At 43.3% G+C, this 27,959-nt stretch overlaps 1 protein-coding gene across 1 annotated transcript in view; it reads left to right on the top strand.

Annotated features, from left to right (window-relative positions):
- Window positions 1–27,959, top strand: part of LOC118362620 (transmembrane protein KIAA1109 homolog) — a 111,243-nt gene that overhangs the window by 16,451 nt on the left and 66,833 nt on the right. Inside the window, 28 exon segments of the mRNA XM_052486338.1 lie at window positions 1,501–1,579; window positions 1,682–1,746; window positions 1,923–2,179; window positions 2,300–2,493; window positions 2,637–2,716; window positions 2,871–3,018; window positions 3,109–3,265; window positions 3,439–3,517; window positions 3,679–3,770; window positions 3,990–4,107; window positions 14,070–14,225; window positions 14,391–14,488; window positions 14,614–14,807; window positions 16,229–16,335; window positions 16,424–16,641; window positions 16,826–17,044; window positions 17,207–17,344; window positions 18,654–18,830; window positions 18,899–19,027; window positions 19,163–19,282; window positions 21,486–21,811; window positions 21,973–22,217; window positions 22,413–22,647; window positions 22,812–23,270; window positions 23,457–23,493; window positions 23,495–23,722; window positions 25,771–25,908; window positions 26,014–26,084. Coding sequence (XP_052342298.1) covers window positions 1,501–1,579; window positions 1,682–1,746; window positions 1,923–2,179; window positions 2,300–2,493; window positions 2,637–2,716; window positions 2,871–3,018; window positions 3,109–3,265; window positions 3,439–3,517; window positions 3,679–3,770; window positions 3,990–4,107; window positions 14,070–14,225; window positions 14,391–14,488; window positions 14,614–14,807; window positions 16,229–16,335; window positions 16,424–16,641; window positions 16,826–17,044; window positions 17,207–17,344; window positions 18,654–18,830; window positions 18,899–19,027; window positions 19,163–19,282; window positions 21,486–21,811; window positions 21,973–22,217; window positions 22,413–22,647; window positions 22,812–23,270; window positions 23,457–23,493; window positions 23,495–23,722; window positions 25,771–25,908; window positions 26,014–26,084 — 4,564 coding nt within the window.

Raw genomic sequence — 27,959 nt, 5'->3', positions numbered from 1 at the left:
AGGCTTGAAGTCATAAACAGAGCAATGCTTGAAGCACAGCGAAGAGCTGCTTGCAAATTCACGAAAGTGCTGTTTGAATTAATCCTTACGAGCCTGCTGCTGCCTACCACCGCTCAGTCAGACTGCTCTATCAAATCATAGACTTAATTATAATATAATAACACACAGAAATATGAGCCTTAAGTCATTAATATGGTCAAATCCATGAACTATCATTTCGAAAACAAAACGTTTATTATTTCGGTGAAATACGGAACCTTTCCATATTTTATCGAACTGGTGGCATCCATAAGTCTAAATATTGCTGTTACATTGCACAACCTTCACTGTTATGTCATAAATATGTACAATTCTGGCTAATTAATTACGGTCTTTGTTAGGAAGAAATGGTCTTCACACAGTTCGCAACGAGCCAGGCGGCCCAAACTGCTGCAATAACCCAGACTCTGCTTTCACAGAACACAAGGGAAGTGACACAATTTCCCTAGTTAAAAGAAATGCATGTTAGCAGGCAATATTAACTAAATATGCAGGTTTAAAAATATATACTTGTGTATTGATTTTAAGAAAGGCATTGATGTTTATGGTTAGGTACACATTGGTGTGCAAAGACTGTGCTTTTTTCGAGAATGCGCTTGTTAAATCACCCATTCGGCGAAGTAGGCTGTGATTCAATGATAAATTAACAGGCACCGCATCGATTATATGCAACGCAGGACAAGCTAGATAAACTATTAATATCGTCAACCATGTGTAGTTAACTAGTGATTTATGTTAAGATTGATTGTTTTTTATAAGATAAGTTTAATGCTAGCTAGCACCTTACCTTGGCTCCTTACTGCACTCACATAACAGGTAGTCAGCCTGCCACACAGTCTCCTCGTGGAGTGCAATGTAATCGGCCATAATCTGTTTCCAAAAACGCAGATTACCGATTGTTATGAAATCTTGAAATCGGCCCTAATTAATCGGCCATTCCGATTAATCGGTCGACCTCTAGTCAAGACCCAGGATCTTGAGCTTAATGACGATTTTGGAGGGTACTATGTTGTTAAATTCTGATCTGTAGTCGATGAACAGCATTCTTACTTAGATATTCCTCTTGTCCAGATGGGTTAGGGCAGTGTGATTGCGATTGCATCGTCTGTGGACCTATTGGGGCGGTAAGCAAATTGGAGTGGGTCTAGGGTGTCAGGTAGGGTGGAGGTTATATGGTCCTTGACTAGTCTCTCAAAGCACTTCATGATGACGGAAGTGAGTGCTATGGGGCGATAGTCGTTCAGCTCAGTTACCTTAGCTTTCTTGGGAACAGGAACAATGGTGGCCCTCTTGAAGCATGTGGGAACAGCAGACTAGGATAGGGATTGATTGACTTGGCCCCTCAGTTGACCTAATATATGGAATTCGGTGTGAATAATCTGTTAGCGTGTCTGAAACGCGTTGTTATTCTGACTTACTTGCCTGAGTTTTAGCATCACTGTCTGTCCTTTCTCTCCACAGGCTCCTTCTCTTTCTCGGTGCTGTCGGGGAAGGTCATGTTCAGGGATGTGTACTTCATCAACAAAGACATGTCCATCAGGTGCTTTCTTTTACACTATTCTGTTATGTTTTCTGCTTTCTATATAATACATGCTTATATTCTAATACTATTTTATTATACTTAATGTATTTTGTGTTACAGAATACAAGATGGTTTCTTTATATTCCGTTGGTGGAAAATGTATAACCCTAAGCAGAAACAGCATGGTGAGTGGACTGTAGGAGAGACATAATGGTTTGGATTTGGATAACAAGTCTGTAGGTGTAGGAGTGGCGGGAGGCCACAGGAAACTCAAATAGCTTGTACTCAGGAGTACTCTTCTCCATGATTCTTGACCATTCTTGACCAAAGTTACAGATGACCTTGTTCTTGTCTTCTCCAGACCCCAAAGCTGAGACCAGGCTCTACGTGACCGTAAATGGATTTGAGTTCCACGTTTACAACCGGACAGACCTCTATGCACGTCTAGAGGAGACCTTTGGGTTGGACCGCACCCTCATACCGCCCAAAAAAGACGAGGAAAGGGAAAGAGAGGAACAAGAAAAGATCCTGGACAGTGTTAACATCAAAGGAGAGACTCCAGACCCATCGTCATCTTGGAGATCCCTCATCCCCGTCATCAAAGTCAACATCAGCACTGTGAGTTGCCTTTAGCTTAGCTACATATGAGACATCACTCCCACACACAAGTCAATGTTTAGGTTCTATGAAAGTGCACATATGTATAATTCTCATCATCACCTCTGTGTATTTCTCCAGGGTCGCTTGGCATTCGGGAACCACCACCTCCCCCAGACGATATGTGTGAACTTTGAGGATGCCTTTCTGACTTACGCCACCAAGCCCCCGTCCAGCCACCTAGACCAGTACATGCACATTGTCAAGGGCTCTCTGGAGAATGTTCGTGTCATGCTAGTACCCAGCCCACGCTACCTGGGCATGCAAAACGATGAGTGAGTTGACCTTCGATCTAATCCCAAACAGTTAATCCCTGACCCCATTACACGAGCATGCAAAACGAGAAGTGTTTAACATCTTAGGAGCCACATTAATAGTGGTATAGCAGTATTCTGAGATTCTGTGTTCTCCTCTATAGGCCGCCCAGACTGATGGGAGAAGGGTTTGTGGTCATGCAGTCCAATGATGTGGACATCTACTATTACCAGGATGAACCAGGTACGACCATATTATGTAGAACTCTGGTCATGATGAATCGTGTAAGATATGGGTGTATTGGCACTGTTTCTACATGGATTTGGGTTGGACGTGGTTTCATGAATGTTCTTGTGTTTTGGAATGACTATTTATGTTTGTGTGTGTGTGTTATCAGGCCTGGTCCCAGAGGAGCAGGAGAGTGGGGATCCAGAGCTATGTGGAGAAGGAACCAAACTGCAGGATCTGCCTCCCTGCTGGGGTCTGGACATAGTCTGTGGGAAAGGAACTGACTTCAACTACGGGCCCTGGGCGGACAGGCAGAGGTACACGTACACACATACGCACACTCAGCATTCTCCTGTGTGCAGAGACCATAAAAATAGAATGACTAAGGGTTATATTTCTGTATGCAGGGATTGCCTGTGGAAGTTCTTCCTACCAGCAGACTACCAGTCCATGGGTGTTACAGAGGTGGCTCAGCCCGGCAAACCCAGACAGATTCTGGCCTTTGAACTCCGCATGAACATTATCGCAGACGCCACCATAGACCTGCTCTTCACCAAAAACAGGGTACCAGGAGAGCAGGCTTCTCACTCTCTGTTTCTCTCCTCTTCTATTCTGTCTCTTTTTTTATTAGTATTAGATAATGACAGATCTAAATGGCTCTAAACTGTTATAATCCATTTCACAATGGGATCATGTGTTTCTCTAAATATGTGATCTAATGATTTTCATGCTCTTAGGAAACCAATGCCATACATGTGAATGTCGGAGCAGGCTCTTATCTGGAAGTGAACATACCTATGACTGTGGGGGAGACAGGTGAGTGGACAGTGAGAAAGAACTGAGGTTAGAAGAAAGTGGATGTCTGTGTCTATGGTTACAGGGTAAGATGCCGGTGCGATGCCATAAAATCATGCATTAATCAATATTACCATCACCGAACTTCAGTAGTGAGCATTTGTTTGATCCTCTCTCCCCAGGCTACTCTCCCACCATCAAAGGCCAGTTGCTCCATGTAGACACCACCACCAGCATGCAGTACAGGACTCTGCTGGAGGCTGAGATGCTGGCTGTAAGTACAGCATAGTAGGAATCTGCAGGGGTCCTATTTAGCCACAAGCCATATCCAGAGTTCCATTACACATTTTTTTAATGAGTGATTGAATCAAAACAACTGTGTACAAATGAATTACCAAGCCCTTGATGAGTTAAATCAGGTGTGTTAGTGTACCTCCTTGTGAACATGAAAGCGTGTTGACATGATTGTTGCCTCTGACACTTCTCCCCTTAGTTCCATGTGATTGCCAGCTATCCCAGTGTGTGGAACATGCCCCAGTCCTGGAACTGTGAGATAGAGGTGTACAAGGCCACCTATCACTTTATTTATGCCCAGAAAAACTTCTTCACTGGTAAGACCTTCTCTCAATCTGTTTATAGGCCGATTCCACACCAGCTTAGTCCGAAAATATTTGTGGTATCTGAGATTTTTCTGGCAATTCTCACATAGTTACTTCTTTGTGAACAAGGATTTTTGACATGCTTTTTACATTTGTATCACTAAGTGGCCATTTTATACTATTTTAGAGCTATACATGCTTCCTGTAAGACCCTATGATCTGTGAACCGTACAGGATACAGACATCTTGGTGTTATTGTTCTCTCAAATATGGAGTATGTCTAGATTCTGGAAAAAAAAATTGGACTTTAATTTATTCAATATTTAAAATATCAATCTCTCAAAATGGCCCTTTTTGGATTTAGCTTATCTTTAGACATAATGTTTGTAACAATATACTCTTCAAACACGTAACATTTCCAGAGTGGGCTTTTAAAGGCACATTTCACCGGTGCTTAATTTCACTATATACAGTGCCTACAGAAGGTAATTATTATTTTTTATTTTTTAACTAGGCAAGTTAGTTAAGAACAAATTCTTATTTACAATGACGGTCTAGGAACAGTGGGTTAACTGCCTTGTTCAGGGGTAGAATGACAGATTTTTACCTTAACAGCTCAGGAATTCGATCTAGCAACCTTTCGGTTACTGGCCCAACACTAACCACTAGGCTGTCTGCCGCCCCACTAGGCTACCTATAGGTATTCAGACCCCTTGACTTTTTCCACATGTTACGTTTCAGCCTTATTATAAAATGTATTAAATAAAACATTTTCCTCAGCAATCTACACACACTACCCCTTAATGACAAAGCTAAAACAGTTTTTTGGAAATGTTTAGATGTAAATAAGTTCTGTTTTTTGTTTTAATACATAAGTATTCAGATTCTTTGCTATGAGACTTGAAATTGAGCTCAGGTGCATCCTAATTCCATTGATCTTCCTTGAGATGTTTCTACAACTTGCTTGGAGTCCACCTGTGGTAAATTAAATTGATTGGACATGATTTGGAAGGGCACACACCTGTCTATATAAGGTCCCACATGAGGTCGAAGGGATTGTCTGTAGAGCTCTGAGACAGGATTGTGTTGGCACAGATCTGGGGAAGGGTACTTAAACATTTATGCAGCATTGAAGGTCCCCCAAAACACAGTGGCCTTCATCATTCTTAAATGGAAGAAGTCTTCCTAGAGCTGGCCGCCGGGCCAAACTGAACACTCGGGAGAAGGGCCTTGGTCAGGAAGGTGATCAAGAAACGGATGGTCCCTCTGACAGAGCTCTGTAGTTCCTCTGTGGAGATTTTTATCTCTGCAGCACTCCACCAATCAGGCCTTTAAGCTAGAGTGGCCAGACGGAAGCTACTCCTCAGTAAAAGGTACATGACAGCCCTCTTGGAGTTTGCCAAAAGGCACCTTAAGACTATGAGAAACAAGATTCTCTGGTCTGATGAAACCAATATTGAACTCTTTGGCCTGAATGCCAAGCATCACGTCTGGAGGAAACCAGGCACCATCCTTACGGTGAAGCATGGGTGGCAGCATCATGCTGTGGGGATGTTTTTCAGCGGCAGGGACTGGGAGACGAGTCAGGATCGAGGTTAAGATGAACGGAGTACAAAGAGATCCTTCATGAAAACCTGCTCCAGAGACCTTAGACTTAGACGATCCTAAGCTCTCAGCCAAGACCACACAGGAGTTGCTTTGGGACAAGTCTCTGAATGTACTTGAGTGACCCAGCAAGAGCCCGGACTTGAACCCGATCGAACATCTCTGGAGAGACCTTTAAAAAAGATGTGCAGCAACGCTTCCCATCCAACCTGACAGAGCTTCAGGATCTGAAGAGTAGAATGGGAGAAACACCCCAAATACAGGTGTACCAAGCTTGTGGCGTCATACTCAAGAAGACTCAATGCTGTAATCGCTGCCAGAGGTGCTTCAACAAAGTACTGAGTGAAGGATCTGAATACTTATGGAAATGTGATATTTATACATTTGCAAAAAGTTCTAAAAACCTGTTTGTGCTTTGTCATTATGGGGTATTGTGTATAGATTAATGAGATTTATTTTTAAAAAAATCAATTTTAGAATAAGGCTGCTGCGTAATAAAATGTGTAATAAGTCAAGTGGTCTGAATACTTTCCGAAGGCACTAGCTCCATTAATATTTATTAATAATAAACATTTATTTCCTCACTACACGCAAATACAAGCGTTTTTGCATCTCAAGGGTAGAAACGGGCCAGCTACATTGCCTGGTTGAAAGCAAACCACAATGTCCAGAATTCCTAGGGATTTCAGAATGTCCAGGACCGCCCGTGGAGGTGTGAGAAATATAGAAATGTCTGTTTTGTAGCCAGCACTTTCAGCCAGAGGATTTCTGATGGATCTGAAGTCTCAACTGATGGGGTTGCCATGTCGTCGAATGTTGAAAAGTGATGCTATTCTATCGATGTTCCCCTTCACTTCAAAGAGGGAGCTAACTGATCAGCCCATCATCACCTGTGAAAAGAAGTCAAGCTGAGGTAACGCAGCTAATGTTACCAAGCGAACTGGTTAGCAAACAAATTTGTTTATCTAAACCAACATCTACCTAGCTTTCATAATACACTGGCCAAACATTCCAAAGCATATCAATGTAATTAGGCAGCTGCTATCTGGCAATGTGATTTAACGTTGTAAGCTAATGTCAGCTTCCTTAGGTTAGGTAAGTGAACCATTAGCTAGATAAAGAACTTCCGCAGAGCCTGACTTGACTGTGTTCTATTTAGAGTCCGATCCCATCAACATCTGCAAAGATATCAGCAATCTTTCCATGACTCCATGATGAGCAAATAAATATCCTGGAGCTAGGCATAAACTTGGTCCATGTCTTGTTGTCATAGTTGGTGTGTTTACAATGAGGCTACAACTTCTACTGTAGTTTTCTGTATTATTGTTCATGCAGGACTTGACTGACTGGTTGACTGACTGGTGTCTGTTGGGGGTGGGTGTGTAAAGGTTAGTGTGCATGATCTATTGATGTGAGGGGGGTGGGTGGATGTAGTTCGTTGCTTTGCGTGTGTATTGATGGGGGAAAAGTAGTAAAATGTTGGTTAATCACCTGACTACTGAGTGTCCTACCCACTAACCCTGCTACTGATGACAATAACATTGACACCAGCTTTAGTAGTACAGAATCTGTAGACCCATTTAGATTAAAGCTTTCGGCCTGGAATAAACTCAAGATCAACATCATCTTACTTTGAAACCAGCCAGGACAGCCAAAGGTATTTATAAAAGCACAATACCCTCTTGAGAAAACAAAATCACCAATACACTAAACTGTCTACAAAATAAGTGCTTCTCAAACTTTTCTTATCCTTGCAGTCAGTTCTGTGGCAGGTGGGAGAGGGGCTGTTGGTATACTCTTCTAGCTTGTCTACTCAACAGCACAACTGTAGTTGCTTATACACAGCTAGACTGCCTACAAGTCAAGCAAAACGCATACCAGTCTACTGTGCCTTTATTTGTTTACAGACGAACATGGTCTATTGTATGGTTACACATCCTCATGATCAGTCTTCATGTCTTTCCAGGAGACTTGCAGTACACACAAATCTTCTAAAAGAGGTTGAAGCAGTGTGCGGTGAAGAAAGTGTACGAGAGGCTTGTCCACCTGGTTGTGGAGTGCAGAAAGGACCAGACGGTTCTCTACAAGGAGCCAGAGTCAAAGCCCCCCCAAACCCAACATACCCAAAGCTTGCTAAAAACAGCTGCCATTACCCAACACAAGAAGAGGTTAACCACATGAAGAAGATTCTGGAACTTGCCTGGAACATTCAACCAACATTGTGGTGTATATATTGCTAGCTGTTGTCAGTGGTGATTTTAGCATGTTAAATCTTGGTGGGGCAAACAAATGTTTTTTTTTATGCATGCCAGCAAAGCCACAACACAACGTCAAACAATACATTAATTGCACTAGAGAGGACGAAGACTGAATCCTACTACACCGGCTCTGACGCTTGTCGGATGTGGCAGGGCTTGCAAACTATTACGGGCTACAAAGGGAAACCCAGCTGCGAGCTGCCCAGTGACGCGAGCCTACCAGCCTACTAATAACTTTTTATGCTCGCTTCAAGGCAAGCAACACTGAAGCATGCATGAGAGCACCAGCTGTTCTGGATTACTGTGTGATCATGCTCTCGGTAGCCGATGTGAGCAAGACCTTTAAACAAGTCAACATTCACAAAGCCGTGGGTGGGGCCAGACGCATTACCAGGACGTGTACTCAAAGCATGTGCGGACCAACTGGCAAGTGTCTTCACTGTAATAGCTGCATGTTTCAAACATACCACCATAGTCCCTGTGCCCAAGGAAGCGTAAGGTAACATCCCTAAATGATTACCTCCTCGAAGCACTCACGTCGGTAACCATGAAGTGCTTTGAAAGGCTGGTCATGGCTAACATCAACATGGGTCACATCAACACCATCATCACGGAAACCCTAGACCCATTCCAATTCGCATACTGCCCCAACAGATGACGTAATCTCAAATCGCCCTCATTGCCCTTTCCCACCTGGAAAAAGGAACACCTTTGTGAGAATGCTGTTCATTGACTACAGCTCAGCGTTCAACACCATAGTGCCCAAAAATCTCATCACTAAGATAAGGACCCTGGGAATTAAACACCTCCCTCTGTAGCTGGATCCTGGACTTCCTGACGGGCCGCCCCCCAGGTGGTAGGGTGGGCAAATACACATCTGCCACGCTGATCCTCAACACTGGGGCCCCTCTAGGGTGCGTGCTTAGTCTCCTCCTGTACTCCCTGTTCATCCACGACTGCGTGGCCAAACACGACTCCAACACCACCATTAAGTTTGCTGACGACCCAACAGTGGTAGGCCTGTTCACAGACAACGATGAGACAGCCTATTTGGAGGAGGTCAGAGACCTTGCTGTGTGGTGCCAGGACAACAACCCCTCCCTCAATGTGAGAAAGACAACGTTTTTTTATCGTGGACTAAAGGAAAAGGCGGGCCGAACAGGCCCCCATTAACATCGACAGGGCTGTAGTGGAGAGGGTCGAGAGTTTCAAGTTCCTTGGTGTCCACATCACCAACAAACAATCATGGTCCAGACACAACAAGACAGTTGTGAATAGGGCACGACAACACATTTTCGCCCTCAGGAGACTGAAAATAATTGGCATGGGTCTCCAGATTTTCAAGTTTCTACAGCTGCACCATCGAGAACATCTTGATCGGTTGCATCACTGCCTGGTATGGCAACTGCTCGGCATCTGACCGTAAGGCGCTACAGAGGATAGTGCGTAAGGGCCAGTACATCACTGGGGCCAAGCTTCATGCCATCCAGGACCTAAATAATAGGCGGTCTCAGAGGAAGGCCCAAAAAATGTAAAAGACTCCAGTCACCCAAATCATAGACTATTCAATCAAATGTATTTATATAGCCCTTCATACATCAGCTGATATCTCAAAGTGCTGTACAGAAACCCAGCCTAAAACCCCAAACAGCAAGCAATGCAGGTGTAGAAGCACGGTGACTAGGAAAAACTCCCTAGAAAGGCCAAAACCTAGGATGAAACCTAGAGAGGAACCAGGCTATGTGGGGTGGCCAGTCCTCTTCTGGCTGTGCCGGGTGAGATTATAACAGAACATGGCCAACATGTTCAAATGTTCATAAATGACCAGCATGGCCCAATAATAATAAGGCAGAACAGTTGAAACTGGAGCAGCAGCACGGCCAGGTGGACTGGGGACAGCAAGGAGTCATCATGTCAGGTAGTCATGAGGCATTGTCCTAGGGCTCAGGTCCTCAGAGAGAGAGAAAGAAAGAGAGAATTAGAGAGAGCACACTTAAATTCACACAGGACACCGAATATGACAGGAGAAGTACTCCAGATATAACAAACTTACCCTAGCCCCCCGACACATAAACTACTGCAGCATAAATACTGGAGGCTGAGACAGGAGGGGTCAGGAGACACTGTGGCCCCATCTGAGGACACCCCCAGACAGGGCCAAACAGGAAGGATATAACCCCACCCACTTTGCCAAAGCACAGCCCCCACACCACCAGAGGGATATCTTCAACCACCAACTTACCATCCTGAGACAAGGCCGAGTATAGCCCACAAAGATCTCCGCCACGGCACAACCCAAGGGGGGGGGCGCCAACCCAGACAGGAAGATCACATCAGTGATCAGTGATCAGTGATTAGGCCTATGTGGTCTAAAAGGGAAGGAAAATACAATCATGAGGATTCACTTACATACACAATATACTGACACATTGACAGTGCAATTGACATTGCGCAAACAAATTAATCCTTGCAATATCAACTATTTTCTATAATTATAGTGAATACCTAAACTATGAAATAACACGTGAAATCATTTAGTAACCAAAAAAAGTGTTAAAAAATATTTGACATTCTTCAAAGTAGCCACCCTTTGCCTTGATGACAGCTTTGCACACTCTTGGCATTCTCTCAACCAGCTTCATGAGGTAGTCACTGCATTGCATTTCAATTAACGGGTGTGCCTGGTTACGAGTTAATTTGTGGAATTTCTTTCCCTAGTACGTTTGTGCCAATCTGTTGTGTTGTGACAAGGTAGGGGTGGTATACAGAAGATATCCCTTTTTGGTAAAGACCAAGTCCATATTAGGGCAAGAACAGCTCAAATAAACAAAGAGAAATGACAGTCCATCATTCCTTTAAGACATGGTCAGTCAACCAGGAAAAATGTCAAGCACTTTGAAAGTTTCTTCAAGTGCATTCGTAAAAACCATCAAGCGCTTTGATGAAACTAGCTCTCATAAGGACTGCCACAGGAAAGGAAGAACCAGAATTACCTCAGCTGTAGAGGATAAGTTCATTACAGTTACCAGCCTCAGAATATGCAACCCAAATAAATGCTTCACGGGGTTCAAGTAACAGACACATCTCAACATCAACTGTTCAGAGGAGACTGCTTGAAATCAGGCCTTCATGGTCAGATTGCAAAGAAACCACTACTAAAGGACACCAATAAGGAGAATAAACTTTCTTGGGCCAAGAAACATGAGCAATGGATATTAGGTTTAAATCTGTCCTTTGGTCTGATGAGTCCAAATTTGAGATTTTTGGTTCCAACCACTTTTGTCGGTGAGTGGATGATCTCGTGTGTTAAAAAGCCAAAACAACTTTAAACCTTTATTTAACTAAGTCAGTTAAAAACAAATTCTTATTTACAATGACTGCCTAGAACAGTGGGTTAACTGCCTTGTTCAGGGGCAGAACGACAGATTTTTACCTTGTCAGGCCGGGGATTCAGTCTTGCAAACTTTCGGTTACTATTCCAACGCTCTAACCACTAGGCTACCTGCCGCCCCGGTGTTTCCCACCGTGAAGCATGGAGGAGGAGGTGTGATGGTATGGGGCTGCTTTGCTGGTGACACTGTCAGTGATTTATTTAATATTTAACATTCTCCAGCGACATGCTATCCAATCTGGTTTGCGCTTAGTGGGACAATAATTTGTTTTTCATATGCGGGAACACCTTTAAGACTGTTGGAAAGCTTTCCAGGTGAAGCTGATTGAGAGAATGCCAAGAGTGTGCAAAGCTGTCATCAAGGCAAAGGCTACTTTGAAGAATAAAACATGTAACACTTTTTTTGGCTACTAAATGATTCCATGTGTTATTTCATAGTTTTGTCTTCACTATTATTCTACAATGTAGAAAATAGTAAAAATAAAACCTTTTTTGAGTAGGTGTGTCCCCAAACTTTTCACTGGTAGTGTGTGTGTATACACCGTTCCAGTATTCAGGGCAGAGCTCCACCTGTTTAGAAAAAAATATTTATCATTTTTTTGCTCAACAGGTGGAGCTCTGCCCTGAATGATGGGTCACCACTGGCTTTTGAACATATGTATATAATGGTGTTATTAAAAAAACAATCAAGTGCTGACTTCGACTTCTTTATCAATTCATTGTGATATTCATGAATTGTATTTGGATAAACTAGCTTCAGTCTTACACCAACTCCCTGCATCATTTGTTTTAGCAGTATCGTTTAAACAAATGTTGGCAAGTATACGTGTTTTAACAAAATGGTAGATTAGGGTTGATGGGAGTAAAATACATTTTGTCTGTAAAATGTATGTAGTATGTATAAGATGGAAGTAGAAGCCCAAGTGTTGTTGTCCATTAGTTTTATCCAATTAAGGGAGGGGTGGTAGGGCTAGGGGAACATAAAAGGAAAATATACAAAACAAATAGTGTGTATAGTGCCTTTGGAATGTATTCAAACCTATTGACTTTTTCCACATTTTGTTACGTTACAGCCTTATTTAAACATTTTAAATTATATTTTTTCCTCAATCTACACACAATACCCCATAATGACAAAGTGAAAACAGGTTGTTTGAAATTGTTGAAAATGTATTAAAAATAACATACCTTAATTACATAAATATTCAGACCTTTTGCTATGAGATTGGAAATTGAGCTCAGGTGCATCCTGTTTCCATTGATCATCCTTTATGTTTCTACAACTTCAATAACCTGTGGTTAATTCAATTGATTGGACATGATTTGGAAAGACACACCTGTCTATATAAGGTCCCACAGTTGACAGTGCATGTCAGCAACAACATGTATTCAGCATTGAAGGTCCCCAAGAAGTGGCAGAACACTGGCTTCCATTATTCTTAAATGGAAGCTGTTTGGAACCACCAAAACCTTTCCAAGAGCTGGCCACCCGGCAAAACTGAGCAATCGGGGGAGAAAGGCCTTGGTCAGGGAGGTGACCAAGAACCCGATGCTCACTCTGACAGAGCTTCAGAGTTCTTCTTTGGAGATGGGAGAACATTCCAGAAGGACAACCATCTCTGCAGCACTCTAAAAATCAGGCCTTTATGGTACAGTGGCCAGACGGAAGGCACTCCACAGTAAAGGCACATGACAGCCCCCTTGGTGTTTTCCAAAAGGCACCTAAAGACTCAGACCATGAGAAACAAGATTCTCTGGTCTGATGGGGTATTTCCTCCAGACGAGATGCTTGGAATTCAGGCCAAAGAGTTTCATCAGACTAGAGAATCTTGTTTCTCATGGTCTGAGAGTCCTTTAGGTGCCTTTTGTTAAACTCCAAGCGGAGTGCTCAGTTTGTTTTGGCGGACAGCTCTAGGAAGAGAGCAGGTTCAGTCAACCAATGACGACATTGGATGAATTCTGCAGGCGCGAAAAAATGTAAATACAGCCATAGTGCATAATTTTGTCTGAAACATCCTCTCATAAATATGTAGGGAGACTGAAAAAACACCCCAAATAATGTCTAGCGGAGAAGTTTCTCTGATATGACCCATTTTATACATACAAATGTATAGGTAAATAACCAATCACCGCCGTCCTTTAGGATCGCATATTCAGCAAGTCAGCAGCAGAGGGAGTTACCTTTTGAATCCATTTTCCAAATTCACTGTATTGGTGGTGCTCATCAATTGATCATACCTTCAGAATTACAAAAGAGCATACTCTGGATACACTGAAATGTGACGTACTTGTAGAGTATTTTGCGACAAACAAGGTCTTAAAATAAGCTAAATCTACAGGGGTAGTCATAAAATATGTTATGTTGGATAAATTCATGTGAAATATTTTATTTCAGGATCAAGACATACTCCATATTTTAGAGCACACTATAAGGACTATAATGACACCAAGATGTCTATCATGCACGGTTTACAGAGCATAGGGTATTACAGTAGGTATGTCCAGGTCTAAAAAGGACATAAAATGGCCACTTTCATCATTACATTTTTTTGTTGATACAAATGTAAAAACCATGTCAAACAATCTTCCTCCCAATTAAGAATGAAAATTGCGGGCTAATTTGGCATGGAATTGCACTATAGACATTTGATGTACACATATTGTACTGAATCAAACGCTGCTGAATGTAGACACTTTGGTTCGCTCTTGTCCGTCTCTAGACCTGATCGGGGACTGGGCCAGTGACGGTGCCCCGGATATCTACTCTTTTGTCCCTTACGCCTGGAAGTTCAAGGTTGTCTTCCACCAGTTTGAGATGCTCTGGGCTGCCAACCAGCACAACTGGATCGACTGCTCCACTAAGCAACAGGAGAATGGTGAGACAGCTGTTGGAATTAAATGATGAACTAACTCAAGAATTCGCAAGGAGTGAACTTAACATTGTATGTAGTGAACATATACAATTTGCCTGCACTTTTGATGCACATAAGAATCTAAATGATTAACGTTTTACTGATATTGTATAACCCTTTGTCTTTCAGTGTATCTGGCTGCTTGTGGGGAGACTTTGAACATCGATTTCACGTTGCCTTTTAATGAGTATGTCCCTACCACCTGCAATACAAGGTTCTGTCTGAGGGTGAGTACAGTAGCTAATAGCAGATGGAATTTTTCATGATTTCAAGATCATTTCATGTAAGGAGTACCCTTATAGTACTTCCCGATGTGGGCACGTATAAGTCTGTGTCTCTGTGTTAATCCCAGGCTGAAGACACAGACTTGCGGCTCTCCCTGCCAGACTGCCACCCCAGCAGGTACCCACTGCTCACCCTGGCCAAGGACTACCAGAATAGCAAGTTGCCACCTGACATGTGCATGCCTGGGGAGAGCCAGGGCCAGAGTCATGGCGGCCCTCCCAAACTCAACAAGTCCGGCTGGAGGAACATCACCCACGCAGAGTGAGTCAGACCCACTAACACTTTAATTAACGGTATTCCACCAGTATTTAGCCATCATTTACTAGGAAACTGTGTGGTAGAGGTGCGAGGGCTGTTGCGGTGATTGTATTACCACGACACCAACAGTCGGAAGTCATGACCACTGTAAACACAGTAATCTCTTATGTACTTTGGATACACATTACTGGTACCCAACTCGCTAACAATCCTCAGAGTGCTAATAGCCTCATACTCAGGGCTCTATTGTCCCTCTAACCACTCTAACAGCAATGCAAAGGCAATTGAAAATCACATTAAACACTTATCAAAACAGTATGTTCTTTTAAAACTCACCTCACTGTGATTGATGAATTTGAAGAAAGAAGTTCAACAACAGGTTGAAACAGTGAAAAACACGGTTGTTGTGGATGTTGTTTCAAAGCCTAACAACGAAATGGACAGCGCTTTCTAAGGTGATGATTAATTCAAACCACCCATATGCATATTAGATCTTGTGCATAAATATAGGCCTATATATGAGCCCAAGCCCGAAAAAAAAAACTGAATTAAAATAATGATTGTGCCTTTATACAATACATAGCCTACTGCAAATTACACATGGCAGAAAATGTTTTATAAACAAATACTGATTTAAGATAGTATCTTTGGTATATTAGCCTACATTTAAACAAATTCAGATTTAACCTACAATTAGTGAAATTGTATTTGATTTTGAATAGCATAGTAATAGGGATTATGAAAAAATAGTTTCATAATTAATATGAAAATATTAGTATATTAGTATTGACTGACAGTGGTCTCAGGACAATTTGTGTTTGAAGAAGTCATCCATCCTGTTTTTAATATTTTTTATTTTATTTTGTATAGTGCAGTAGAGTTCTTAAGCTATTTAGAATGGTATCATGTTTGGGGTTAAGACAATGGTATGATTATGTTAGGTGTTCCGGGAAAGCACATTTTTAGAAAGTGTCTCACTTTGACAATACTCACCCTATAAAATAATGACATGGGACTTTTAAGCAGATCTTGTCTGCTAAATGAACAAACCAACAGCCTATGGGATGGCACATAGCCAGATAACATACCGTAGGCCAACTCATTTTCTGTTCTTTTGAAATACATTTTCTTTAGACCTAAAATAAATAATGGCGTTATTGTGATGGTGTATATTCAATTGATTTATAATAGTTTTTTTAATGTAGATGTTCCAAAGCCGTGCATGCAGCTTGTATGCGTGGAGGCCTGGAGATGCTAAATGCGTTTATGTTAATTAACGGTCAATTACTGTGATACAATAACCGTCTGACAAAATTTCATGTCAACCACAGCCCTTTGTGGTGCTTGTTTCACTGTATAAACAAGTAAATAATTATTACTATGTAATTACCATTTCACTATGCCATTTGTTCCTTGTGCTTCAGAGCTGGCTGGGTGGACTGTTGGACCGTCCCAAACTTCCTGCTCATCATTGATTACACCTGGCACCCCATCTACCCCCAGAAGGCAGACAAACAGCTCAAGCAGTCCTGTGAGCAGATTCCTAAGATGTTTAACTTCATTTGCGTTTATATGTTCCTGCTCTGTACTTCTACGTGAGTGTTTCTCTGTCCCTGCAGTGTCGGAGATGGAGGATGCCATGTTGTCGTCCTTGCGCCCCCCTGAGCACTCGTCTGTGCCCCACCCGCCACCACCTCGCAGCTCTGCCCACAACAGCAGGGTGACCACAGATCCCTCTGAGCTGCCCCCTGACAGGCTCCATGTGGAGATAGAGATGTCCCCCGACTCCCAGATCATCCTTTACGGGCCCCTGCTCAAGGCCCTCGTCTCCATCAAGGTACAGTCAGGGAGACAACATACAGCACAGGAAACTGTGCAGACTCATCGACATCCAGAAAAAAATTGAGATTTGAGGAAAACATTTGAGTGACGTGTACATTCTTCAAATCAAGGATTCAGCCCTTTGGTTAGAAAATGTCACAAGATTTAACCCTCCACACATCCCTCTCTGCCTTCTGTAGGAGAACTACTTTGGTGAGGACGACATGTACACAGACTTTGAGGAGGCGGTGTCCAGCCCTGTGCTGTCCTCCCTGTCCACCTCCTCCACCCTGGGTTGGTCTCCACTGGGCCTGGACGATGACGGGAGGGATGGTGCCACCCTCCACCCCCTGGCCCTGCGCCCCTGGGAAATCACCGTCCTCATCAACCTCTACAAGGTGCACGGACGCCTGCCCATGGTAAGTCCATCCCCACCTACCCCTGCAACAACCAGCAATCTTTATCAGCAACTAACACATTATGTTGTCTACCAGCACCACTTTGTACCAGTTGTACCAGTGCTGGAGATACCCCTTAATCCAGACATTTTTCTAACTCTCTCTCCACGTGTGTCTGGACAGCACTGCGGCAGCGACAGTCCGGAAGCCCCCTCGGGGTTCCTAGAGAAGCTGTGTTTTGAGATGAAAAAGGGCTACAAAGAGACCATGCTCCAGCTTGTGCTCTCACCGGCTCACATATTCATCAGTGACAACTACCAGGTGAGTCAATCATAATCGAAAGGAAAGGAGCTTTAGTGATACATTCATACAAGAGTCCTCACATTTCACTTCAAGGGGTGCACTTGTTCATGTTGACAAGGATTTAAAAGCACTGGATTGATGTAGACATGGAGCAGAACATGGTTTATGATTGTATGCTTAGCAGTAGCCATGGGTTTGTTATTACTGGAGCCTCAGAGCTAAGAGATTTACCTGAAATGCCCTGGTTTACAAACAAAGCATTTGTGTTTAGTGAATCCGCCAGATCAGAGGCAGTAGGGTTGAATGACCAGGGATGTTCTCTTGATAAGTGTGTGAATTGTACCATTTTCCTGTCAATGTACTTTTTAGGTGTCAATGAAAATGTATGGAGTAAAAAGTACATTATTTTCTTTAGTTATGTAGTGAAGTAAAAGTTACATTTGGCAAAAATATAAATAGTAAAGTACAGATACCCCCCAAAACTACTTAAGCAGTACCTTAAAGTATTTTTACTTAAGTACTTTACACCACAGCATATAGCTAGCTATTAATGCTCCCAATGTTTAAGTAGGCCTACTCCATCTTGTTCTTGAAGTTTAACACTTGCATGAACACACAAGTTGTTAAACATTCAGGGTTGACTTTAGGGAAAAATAAGGTTTTAAACCTGTTCAACAATGTTAGCAATTCCACAGAAGACAATAACAACAGATCAGCCAGGTCTGAGTTCATGTAATATATAAAACAGCTATTAGATCTAACCTAGGCTACTTATCCATGTTCTTCAACATGAACTAGTCACAAGCTGCTACTACTAAAAATGTGTGACCATTTGCTTAAATAGTTTGACCTGAGAACTACAACAAAAACATTAGCTAAATGGAATGGATATCCTGTTCTGCTCAAAATAATTGTGGGAAATTAGAGTTGAATCAGCCATGGCACTGTAAACATTATTTTGATTAGCTAGCTAACATTAGCATAACTAGCTAGCTGCTTCTGTACAAATGATGCTTTTCCTGTTATCTAAAGAGAGGCCTAGGAATGTATTTATGGTTTAACTTTTTCCTTCAAATGGTTGCTCAAAGCTGTGTGCATAGTGGATGTTTAAGCACCACAGTAGCACCACAGTAGCACCACAGTAGAGATAGAAAGCGCTACAGAGATGGAGTGCACACTGTAAGCAGCACAGAGCGTGTTGTGTGTTGCACTTAAAACGTTTTGTGTGGAAACGCGTTCGCTTAAGCGGGTGGTGAAGAAATGGAGATGTGATTAATGCGTTAAGACGTTAACTTTGACAGCCTAATTATTACCTGTATCCACACAGCGGCCCACATCTGATGGTGTTCTGAGGGACGGCCACCTGAGTCTGTCTGGTCTGCAGATGCGTGCCCATGCCATGTTCTCAGCCCAGGGCCTGCCTCTTGGCACAGACACCCTGGAGTACGCCTGGCTCATAGACATGCAAGCCGGGGCCCTCACTGGGAGAGTCACCATGCCACAGGTCTGTCTACACTGCTGTTCTCTCTGTGTGTGTCTGTGTGTATATCTAATGAATGTGTTGTTCCTCAGCTGGCCAGTGTGATGGAGTGGGGCGAGACATACATGTTTCACGTCTTCTCCCGGGAGTTCCAGCTGGAACAGCCCAAGCCCTCTGTCATCTGCCAGCATGGGGTGGACCGCCGTGTGTGTGACTCCAAGGTAACACTTAGACACTTTCCCACTTTCACATACTAGAGAATCTGTAGTCTGCTGGTTTTCTGGTTTTCTATATTTGTGTAAAAAATATAAGACAGTAATAAACCAGTGTAACTATTCTGTTCTCTTCTCTTGTAGATGGCCTGCCTGCCTGGACACTGCCGGACTTCTGAGGAGCTCAAGTACACCATGACCCGTCTGGCTGTGGATGGGGCCGACCTCTTCATAGTGGAGCACAGCTGTGCAGCCAACATCAAGGTAATTCTTACTCTAGAACAAAATGTTTAACGTTAGGGGGTACTTGACAGGACTCGACATTAACGATTATCCTCATGGCTGGGACAAGTAAAAAAATACATTTTAAAAAGTCAGACAAGAAGAATACAGATTTAAGTTGTCCAAATGGACATGTAAAAAAATATCCCCCGAAAATCACAATATCAAACAATTACACCAATCAGAATTGGATCAGAGAGGCCAACATTGGATTAATATTCAAATAAATGTTTCATGTAGGCCTACATAAATAAAAAAGCTCACATGTCAAAGTGTAGGTGATATGCATATTAATTACAGCCACCTGTCCAAACCGATGCTGACCTGGAGGCGGCAGAAAATGTAGCCAAAGGTTAATGAGACTTTTAATTACATAAATAATGTACCTTCAGAAAGTATTCATACACCTTGACTTATTTCACATAATTTTGTTACAGCCTAATTTCAAAATGGATTAAAAAATGTATATATTTATAATCTCACCCATCTACAAAAAATACCCCATAATGACAAAGTGAAAACTTGTTTAGAGAAATTTTAGCAAATTTATTGAAAATTAAATACAGAAATATCTCATTTTCATAAATATTAGGTTATTGTCCTGCTGAAAGGTTAATTAATTTCCCAGTGTCTGGTGGAAAGCAGACTGAACCACGTATTGCTCTAGGATTTGCATGTTCCGTTTAAAAAAAAAATCCTGATAAACTCCCCAGTACTTAACGATTACAAGCATACCCATAACATGATGCAGCCACCACTATACATGAAAATATGGATAGTGGTACTCAGTAATGTGTTGTGTTGGATTTGCCCCAAACATAGAACTTTGTATTCAGGACAAAAAGTTAATTGCTTTTTTCACATTTTTTCACAGTATTACTTTAGTGCCTTGTTGCAAACAGGATGCATGTTTTAGATGATCATTTTTTATTTTGTTTTACTCTGTCAATTAAGTTAGTACTACAATGTTCTTCAATTTTCTATCACAGTTTAATTGTTTTAAAGTCACCATTGGCCTCATGGTGAAATCGCTGAGCGGTTTGCTTCCTCTCCCACAACTAAGTTAGGAAGAACGCCTGTATCTTTGTGGTGACTGGTTGTATTGATACAGCATCCAAAGTAGAATTAATAACCTCACCATGCTCGAAGGGATATTCATTGGCTGTTTTTTAAAACTAATATTTGCCCTTCTTTGTGAGGCATTGGAAAACCTTTTGTGGTCAAATCTGTATTTGAAATTCACTGCTCGACTGAGAGACCTGTATGTGTGGTGTACAGAGATGAGACAGTCATTCAAAAATGAGTTTAAACATATTATTGCACACAGAGTGAGCCCATGCAACTTATTATGTTACTTGTTATCAAATATTTACTCCGGAACTTATTTAGGCTTGCCATAAAAAAGGGGTTGAATACTTATTAACTCAAGACATTTCAGCTTTTCATTTTGAATCAATTTGTAAAAATGTCTTAAAACATAATTTCATTTTGACATGGATATTGTGTGTAGGTCAGTAACAATTCAATCCAATTTAATACATTTTTAATTTCGGCTAACGCAACAAAACAACAAAAGTCAAGGGGTGTGAATACTTTCTGAAGGCTCTATAAACACATTGAAATCAGCATATTTCTCTTGTTCTATTGGTTTTTAAATCAACGTTCTTTTATTGTCCGGCAGCCAAAGGAATAATCCTAGTCATATTAGTAACCCATGCTAGTTGATGCATCTTTAGATCTCCCCTCTTTCCCAGAGTCTGTTTTGAACCGTATAAATATTTTTGATCATCCCAGGGACGACAGGACGCCCTTAATTTCTAGCCCTGGAGGGAATTATTTTATAACGATGTAAAAAAGTATTTGGTGTGGCCAACCATCCTCCAGGAGAGCCTTAAAGGGGCAGTGTTGTATTTTGAGACTGGTTTGAATATGCAAAGATGCCAATAGGAAGTGTGTAGCCTACATTTTTGTATATTTCTTCATGGTAAAAAAAAAAGATAGTAATACATTTTATTTTGTAAAGTGGTTCCTTGAATCATAAAATGATGTAAAATTTTAAGCTTTTGGACAAGTAAAAAAATCTGTCCTACTTGTCCAGAGTGACAAGTGTCAAAAAAGTTAGAAAGTTAATGTCAAGCCCTGCTTGAGGACAGGAGTTGAAAAACACTGCCTTCCCTTCACCTAGACTGGCGCCATCCGACTGGCCAACTGCAACCTGCACAATCAGGCGGTAGGAGAAGGGATCAGTGCTGTGGTTCAGGACGTATATATCCACCAGTACATTGAACAGCAGCAGCAACAGCCCCAGTCAGACGGGGTCCGACCAGGGCCCTCTCCAGGTCAGGGGTTAGGGCCGGTCCAGCCCCCTGTACTGCGGAGATCCTTCTGGTTGGAGGCTGGCTCGGTCAACTTTGCCCTGATCACAGCTGACGTGGCACTGGCTGCGGACCACCCGGCCAAGTATGAGGTGCAGAGGCAGTTCCTGGAACTCCATGACGCTCACACCAAGAGGTAGGAATGGAGGAAGGAATGAATACACTTTATTGATCCCAAAGAAAATAGGGGGAAATGGATCCCTAGAGAAAATTGGTCTTGCCACCACCAGCAGCAGTCACAGACACAGAGAACACAGAGACATAAGTGTGCTGTCTCTCTCTTTCCCTTCCTCCCAGTCTATGGTTCCTGTGGCCAGATGAGACAGGGCGTAACAAGCGAAGCAGGAATAAGTGTGGCTGCCTGGGGGGCTGTCGTTTCTACGGGGGCACCAACACAGGCCTGGACTTCTTCCATCTGGAGGAGAAGACCCCCTCGAGCTCTGCCTTCTCCTCCAGCGCTGAGTCAGACATTTGCTACGGCCAATCACTGCTGCAGCCTGGAGAGTGGATCGTCACCAGGGAGACAACCAAACTGTCCGATGGTACGGGGAGTTATAATTTATTTATCAAACGGTACAGGATTATAGTTCATAGAGATTGTAGACCGATGCAGAGGTCATATCTGGGTTCACTGTGAAAATGGTTAAATGTCAAGGATGCTGTTCTGTTCCATTTAAGCTTTGATCTGTGTATCTGGAACACGCGTAACCTACAGTAGTGTGTATTCCCTTCTATAGGTAAGGGTTTGGCGGTGATGAAGGACACCTGTACCCCCAGTCCGGCCCCGGATCCCGGAATGCGGGGTCAACGCCTGAGCCTCCAGGTGCCTCCGCGCTCCCACAGTTCGGCCTCCTCCTCCGAGGAAAATAGTTCCTCCAGCGCTGCATTGCCCCTACTGGCCGGGGAGAGGGACAGCCCGTCTCCCAGCACTGAGGAACGCATGTTCCCCATGAACGGCAAAAGCACTACAGAGTGAGTAGCAGATGAGTGCTCCAGGGGTGCAACAGGCATACACAATGCTCACACATATTCACAACAGCCCCCATACTAGCCCACGAAGAGTGAAGAAGCTGACTTTTTGTTGATTCCAAAGTGCATTATCTTGGTATTCTCAACCCCTTCTTCTTTCTACACAGTACTCTTACAGATGTCCCTGAGGGCTCCCCAATCTCTCCCAACAGTGCCCAGGAGCGCTCCTCCCTCCGCTCCCCTCTCCGCTCGCCCCTCAAGCGCCAGTCCTCCATGCAGTCTGCCCGGCTAGGCAGCACCAAGAGCCTGTCGGCGGCCGTCTTCACCGACAAGCCTCCGCCGCCCCTCGCCGGTGTCCAGTTCAGCAGCGAGGTCTCCCGTAGTGACGAGAATGCCCTGGACTCTCCGCGCCGGAGCTACAGCTCCTTCCCCTTCACGCCGTCCGCAGACTCCTGCACCTTCCACCAGTACCGCTCAGCAGACTCCAGCATGTCGGTGGCTGACAGCGAAGCTTACTTTTCAGCAGCAGAGGACTTTGAGCCCATCAGCAGTGCAGATGAGGGTCCAGGCACCTACCCTGGGAGGAAGAAGAGGAGGCAGCAGCAGCAGCAGCAGATGCAGTATCAGCCCCAGCAGCAGCCCTACCACATGGACCACTACAGGTTGGGACTGTAGCTGCTAAATGACTGCACCTCCTTTCCTGACCCTTCTCCCTCTTACCTAAGCGCGTGTGTTCTCAGTAAACTTACCTAGTAAAATAAAGGGAAACAACACATGCTTGCAGTATTTAAACCAATCTGTTGTGATTCCAGCCGCAGCTCCATCTACCACAGCGTGGAGGGCCCTCACCTATGTGTTGAACGGGGATCTCATCACAGAGCCCAGGCCTCTACCCATGCCCCCCATGCTGCCCCCGCTGCCAGCCCTCCCAAGCCACCAGTCGCAGGCCTCCTTTGTTTCGGCGCTGGGGTTGGAGGAGGAGGGCTCGGTGGAGGTGGAGAAGACCCCCGAGCCAGGCCTGGTGACACGACAGCCCCACGTCATGGCCTGCTACCAGAGTTACCTGGCACACTACCAGGTAAGGCTGAGACGCATTACTTTATCCCTGAAATTATTATTATTATTAGATAGGAAAAGTAAGACGTATTGTACATACATTTGACACCCCTGTATAGGGTTGCAAAGGGAGGGTATATTACTGTCAACTTTCATATCAACTTAGTGAAGTTGAATTGAACCATATGGCCTATCCACTAGAAACTCATGGACAATATGGACACATACAGTTGAAGTCGGAAGTTTACCAACACTTAGGTTGGAGTCATTAAAACTTGTTTTTCAACCACTCCACAAATGTATTGTTAACAAACTATAGTTTTGGCAAGCCAGTTGTGTCATGCACCAAGTAGATGTCCTGAGTAATTTTTCCAACAATTGTTTACAGACAGATTATTTCACTTATAATACACTGTATCACAATTCCAGTGGGTCTGAAGTTTACATACACTAAGTTGACTGTGCCTTTAAACACATTGGAAAATTCCAGAAAATGATATCATGACTTTAGAAGCTTCTGATAGGCTGATCGACATCATTTGAGTCAAGTGGAGGTGTACCTGTGGATGTATTTCAAGGCCTACCTTCAAACTCGGTGCCTCTTTGCTTGATATCATGGGAAATTCAAAAGAAATCGGCCAAGACCTCAGAAAAAAATTGTAGACCTCCACAAATCTGTCTCAACATTGGGAGCAATTTCCAAATGCCTGAAGGTACCACGTTCATCTGTACAAACAATAGTACACAATTATAAACACCATGGGACCACGCAGCCGTCATACCGCTCAGGAAGGAGACACGTTCTATCTCCTAGAGATGAACGCACTTTGGTGTGAAAAGTGCAAATCAATCCCAGAACAACAGCAAAGGACCTTGTGAAGATGCTGGAGGAAACGGGTACAAAAGTATCTATATGCACAGTAAAATCAGTCCTATATTGACATAACCTGAAAGGCCGCTCAGCAAGGAAGAAGCCACTGCTCCAAAACCTCCATTAAAAAGCCAGACTACGGATTGCAACTGCACATGGGGACAAAGATTGTACTTTTTGGAGAAATGTCCTCTGGTCTGGTGAAACAAAAAATAACTGTTTGGCCATAATGACCATTGTTATGTTTGGAGGAAAAAGGGGGAGGCTTGCAAGCCGAAGAACACCATCCCAACCGTGAAGGATAAGGGTGGCAGCATCATGTTGTGGGGGTGCTTTGCTACGAGAGGGACTGGTGCACTTCACAAAATAGATGGCATCATGAGAAAGGAAAAATTTTGTAGATTATATTGAAGCAACATCTGAAGACATCAGTCAGGAAGTTAAACGCTTGGTCGCAAATGGGTCTTCCAAATGGACAATGACCCCAAGCATACTTCCAAAGTTGTGGCAAAATGGCTTAAGGACAACAAAGTCAAGGTATTTGAGTGGCCATCACAAAGCCCTGACCTCAATCCTATAGAAAATGTGTGGGCAGAACTGAAAAGGCGTGTGCGAGCAAGGAGGCCTACAAACCTGACTCAGTTACACCAGCTCTGTCGGGAGGAATGGGACAATTCACCCAACTTATTGTGGGAAGCTTGTGGAAGGCTACCCGACACTTGCTACCAAGTACTAATTGAGTGTATGTAAACTTCTGACCCACTGGGAATGTGATGAAAGAAATAAAAGCTGAAAATAAATCATTCTCCTATTATTGTGACATTTCACATTCTTAAAAAACATTCTTAAAATAAAGCAATGATCCCAACTGACATAAAACAGGGAATTTTATGTCAGGAATTGTGAAAAACTGAGTGTTATATTTGGCTACGGTGTATGTTAAACTTCCGACTTCAACTGTATATAAAAATGTATACTTTATATGAATACATTTTTAAAAAGTAATACCGAATTACCAAAGATTGGTAATTAACATGTAAGCTATGGCAAAGTTACCAGAAATGTGGGTAACTTTTGTAAATTACCAGTAGTTTTGCAAGCCTACACCTACATTGTTGTTTATCAGGGAGAATAGGGAATCATGACAACTCTCTTCCTTACATCTTAAACCTTCTGACCGTCTTCTGAATACACCCCAGGTGTCTAACTGGTCTCAGAAGCAGCCCACCAATAAGAGGACCTCCAAGTCCTCACTACACCGCCCCCTGGACCTGGACACGCCCACCAGTGAGGAGAGCTCTGCCTCCTTCGACCAGCTCTCTGTTCCCAGCTTTAAAGTAAGAAACACATTCTATATAGACAGTGTGTGTGTGTGTGTGTGTGTGTGTGTCTGTTCATCCGTGGAGTACCCTGAGGTCTTAACCATTTCTCTTATGTTGTAGGTGGTTAAACAAGGCCTCTCTGCCAGCTCTCTACTAGACAGAGGTCTTTCGTTGATGGGAGACACAAACAAGTATTTCACATTTATTTTGCTAGGCTTTGTTTGTATGTGTGTGAGTGTACAAAACATTAGGACCTCCTACTCTTTCCATGACATAGACTGTCCAGGTGAAAACTAGGATCCCTTATTGATGTCACCTGTTAAATCCACTTCAATCAGTGTACAGTGTGTTCAGAAAGTATTCAGTCCCCTTCCCTTTTTTCCACATTTTGTTACGTTACAATCTCATTCTAAAATGTATAAAATATCTTATTTACAAAAGTATTCAGACCCTTTCCTATGAGACTTGAAAATGAGCTCAGGTGCATCCTGTTTCCATTTATTGTCCTTGGGATGTTTCTACTACTTGATTGGAGTCCACCTGCGGTAAATTCAATTGGACAAGATTTGGAAAGGCACACACTTGTCTATATAAGGTCCCACAGTTGACATTGCATGTCAAAGCAACAACCAAGCCATGATGTTGTCTGTACAGCCCCGAGACAGGATTCTGACGAGATACAGATCTGGGGAATGGTAACAAAACATTTCTGCAGCATTGAAGGTCCCCAACAACACAGAGTCCTCCATCATTATTAAATGGTAGAAGTTTTAAACCACCAAGTCTCTTTCTAGAGCTGGCCGCTCGGCCAAACTGAGCAAGCGGCGGAGAAGAGACTTGGTCAGGTAGGTGACCAAGAACCTGATGGTCACTCTGACAGAGCTCCAGAGTTCCTCTGTGGAGATGGGAGAACCTTCCAGAAGGACAACCATCTCTGCAGCTCTCCACATGACAACCCACTTTGAGTTTCCCAAAATGCACCTAAAGACACTCAGACCATGAGAAACAAGATTGCCTGGTTGGATGAAACCAGGATTTAACTCTTGGCCTGAATGCTAAGCGTCACCTCTGGAGGAAACTAGGCACCATCCCTATGGCGGTGACAGCATCATGCTGTGGAGATTGTTTTTGCGGCAGGGACTGGAAGACTAGTCAGAATTGAGGGAAAGATAGACTGAGCAAAGTACAGAGAGATCCTTGATGAAAACCTGCTCCAGACACCTCAGACTGGGGCGAAGGTTCACCATCCAACGGGAAATCGACTCTAAGCACACCACCAAGACAGGACAAGTCTTTGAATGTCCTTGAGTGGCCCAGCCAGAGTCTGTACTCAAACATCTCTGGAGAGACCTGAAAATAGCTGTGCAGCGATGCTCCCCATACATCCTGACAAAGTTTGCAAGGATCTACCCAAGAAGACTCGAGGCTGTAATCGCTGTCAAAGGTGCTTCACGAAAGTTCTGAGTAAAGGGTCTGAATACGTATGTAAATGTGATGGTTATACACTGCTCAAAAAAATAAAGGGAACACTAAAATAACACATCCTAGATCTGAAAGAATTAATTTTTATTTTTTATTTAACAAAATCACACACAAATTATCAATGGAAATCAAATGTATCAACCCATGGAGGTCTGAATTTGGAGTCACACTCAAAATTAAAGTGGAAAACCACACTACAGGCTGATCCAACTTTGATGTAATGTCCTTAAAACAAGTCAAAATGATGCTCAGTAGTGTGTGTGGCCTCCACGTGCCTGTATGACCTCCCTACACCGCCTGGGCATGCTCCTGATGAGTGGCGGATGGTCTCCTGAGGGATCTCCTCCCAGACCTGGACTAAAGCATCCGCCAACTCCTGGCCAGTCTGTGGTGCAACGTGGCGTTGGTGGATGGAGCGAGACATGATGTCCCAGATGTGCTCAATTGGATTCAGGTCTGGGGAACGGGCGGGCCAGTCCATAGCATCAATGCCTTCCTCTTGCAGGAACTGCTGACACACTCCAGCCACATGAGGTCTAGCATTGTCTTGCATTAGGAGGAACCCAGGGCCAACCGCATCAGCA

The sequence above is a fragment of the Oncorhynchus keta genome, chromosome 29 (genome assembly GCF_023373465.1).
Source record: "Oncorhynchus keta strain PuntledgeMale-10-30-2019 chromosome 29, Oket_V2, whole genome shotgun sequence".
Classification (NCBI taxonomy): Eukaryota; Metazoa; Chordata; class Actinopteri; order Salmoniformes; family Salmonidae; genus Oncorhynchus; species Oncorhynchus keta.
This window is presented reverse-complemented; position numbering and strand designations above follow the sequence as displayed.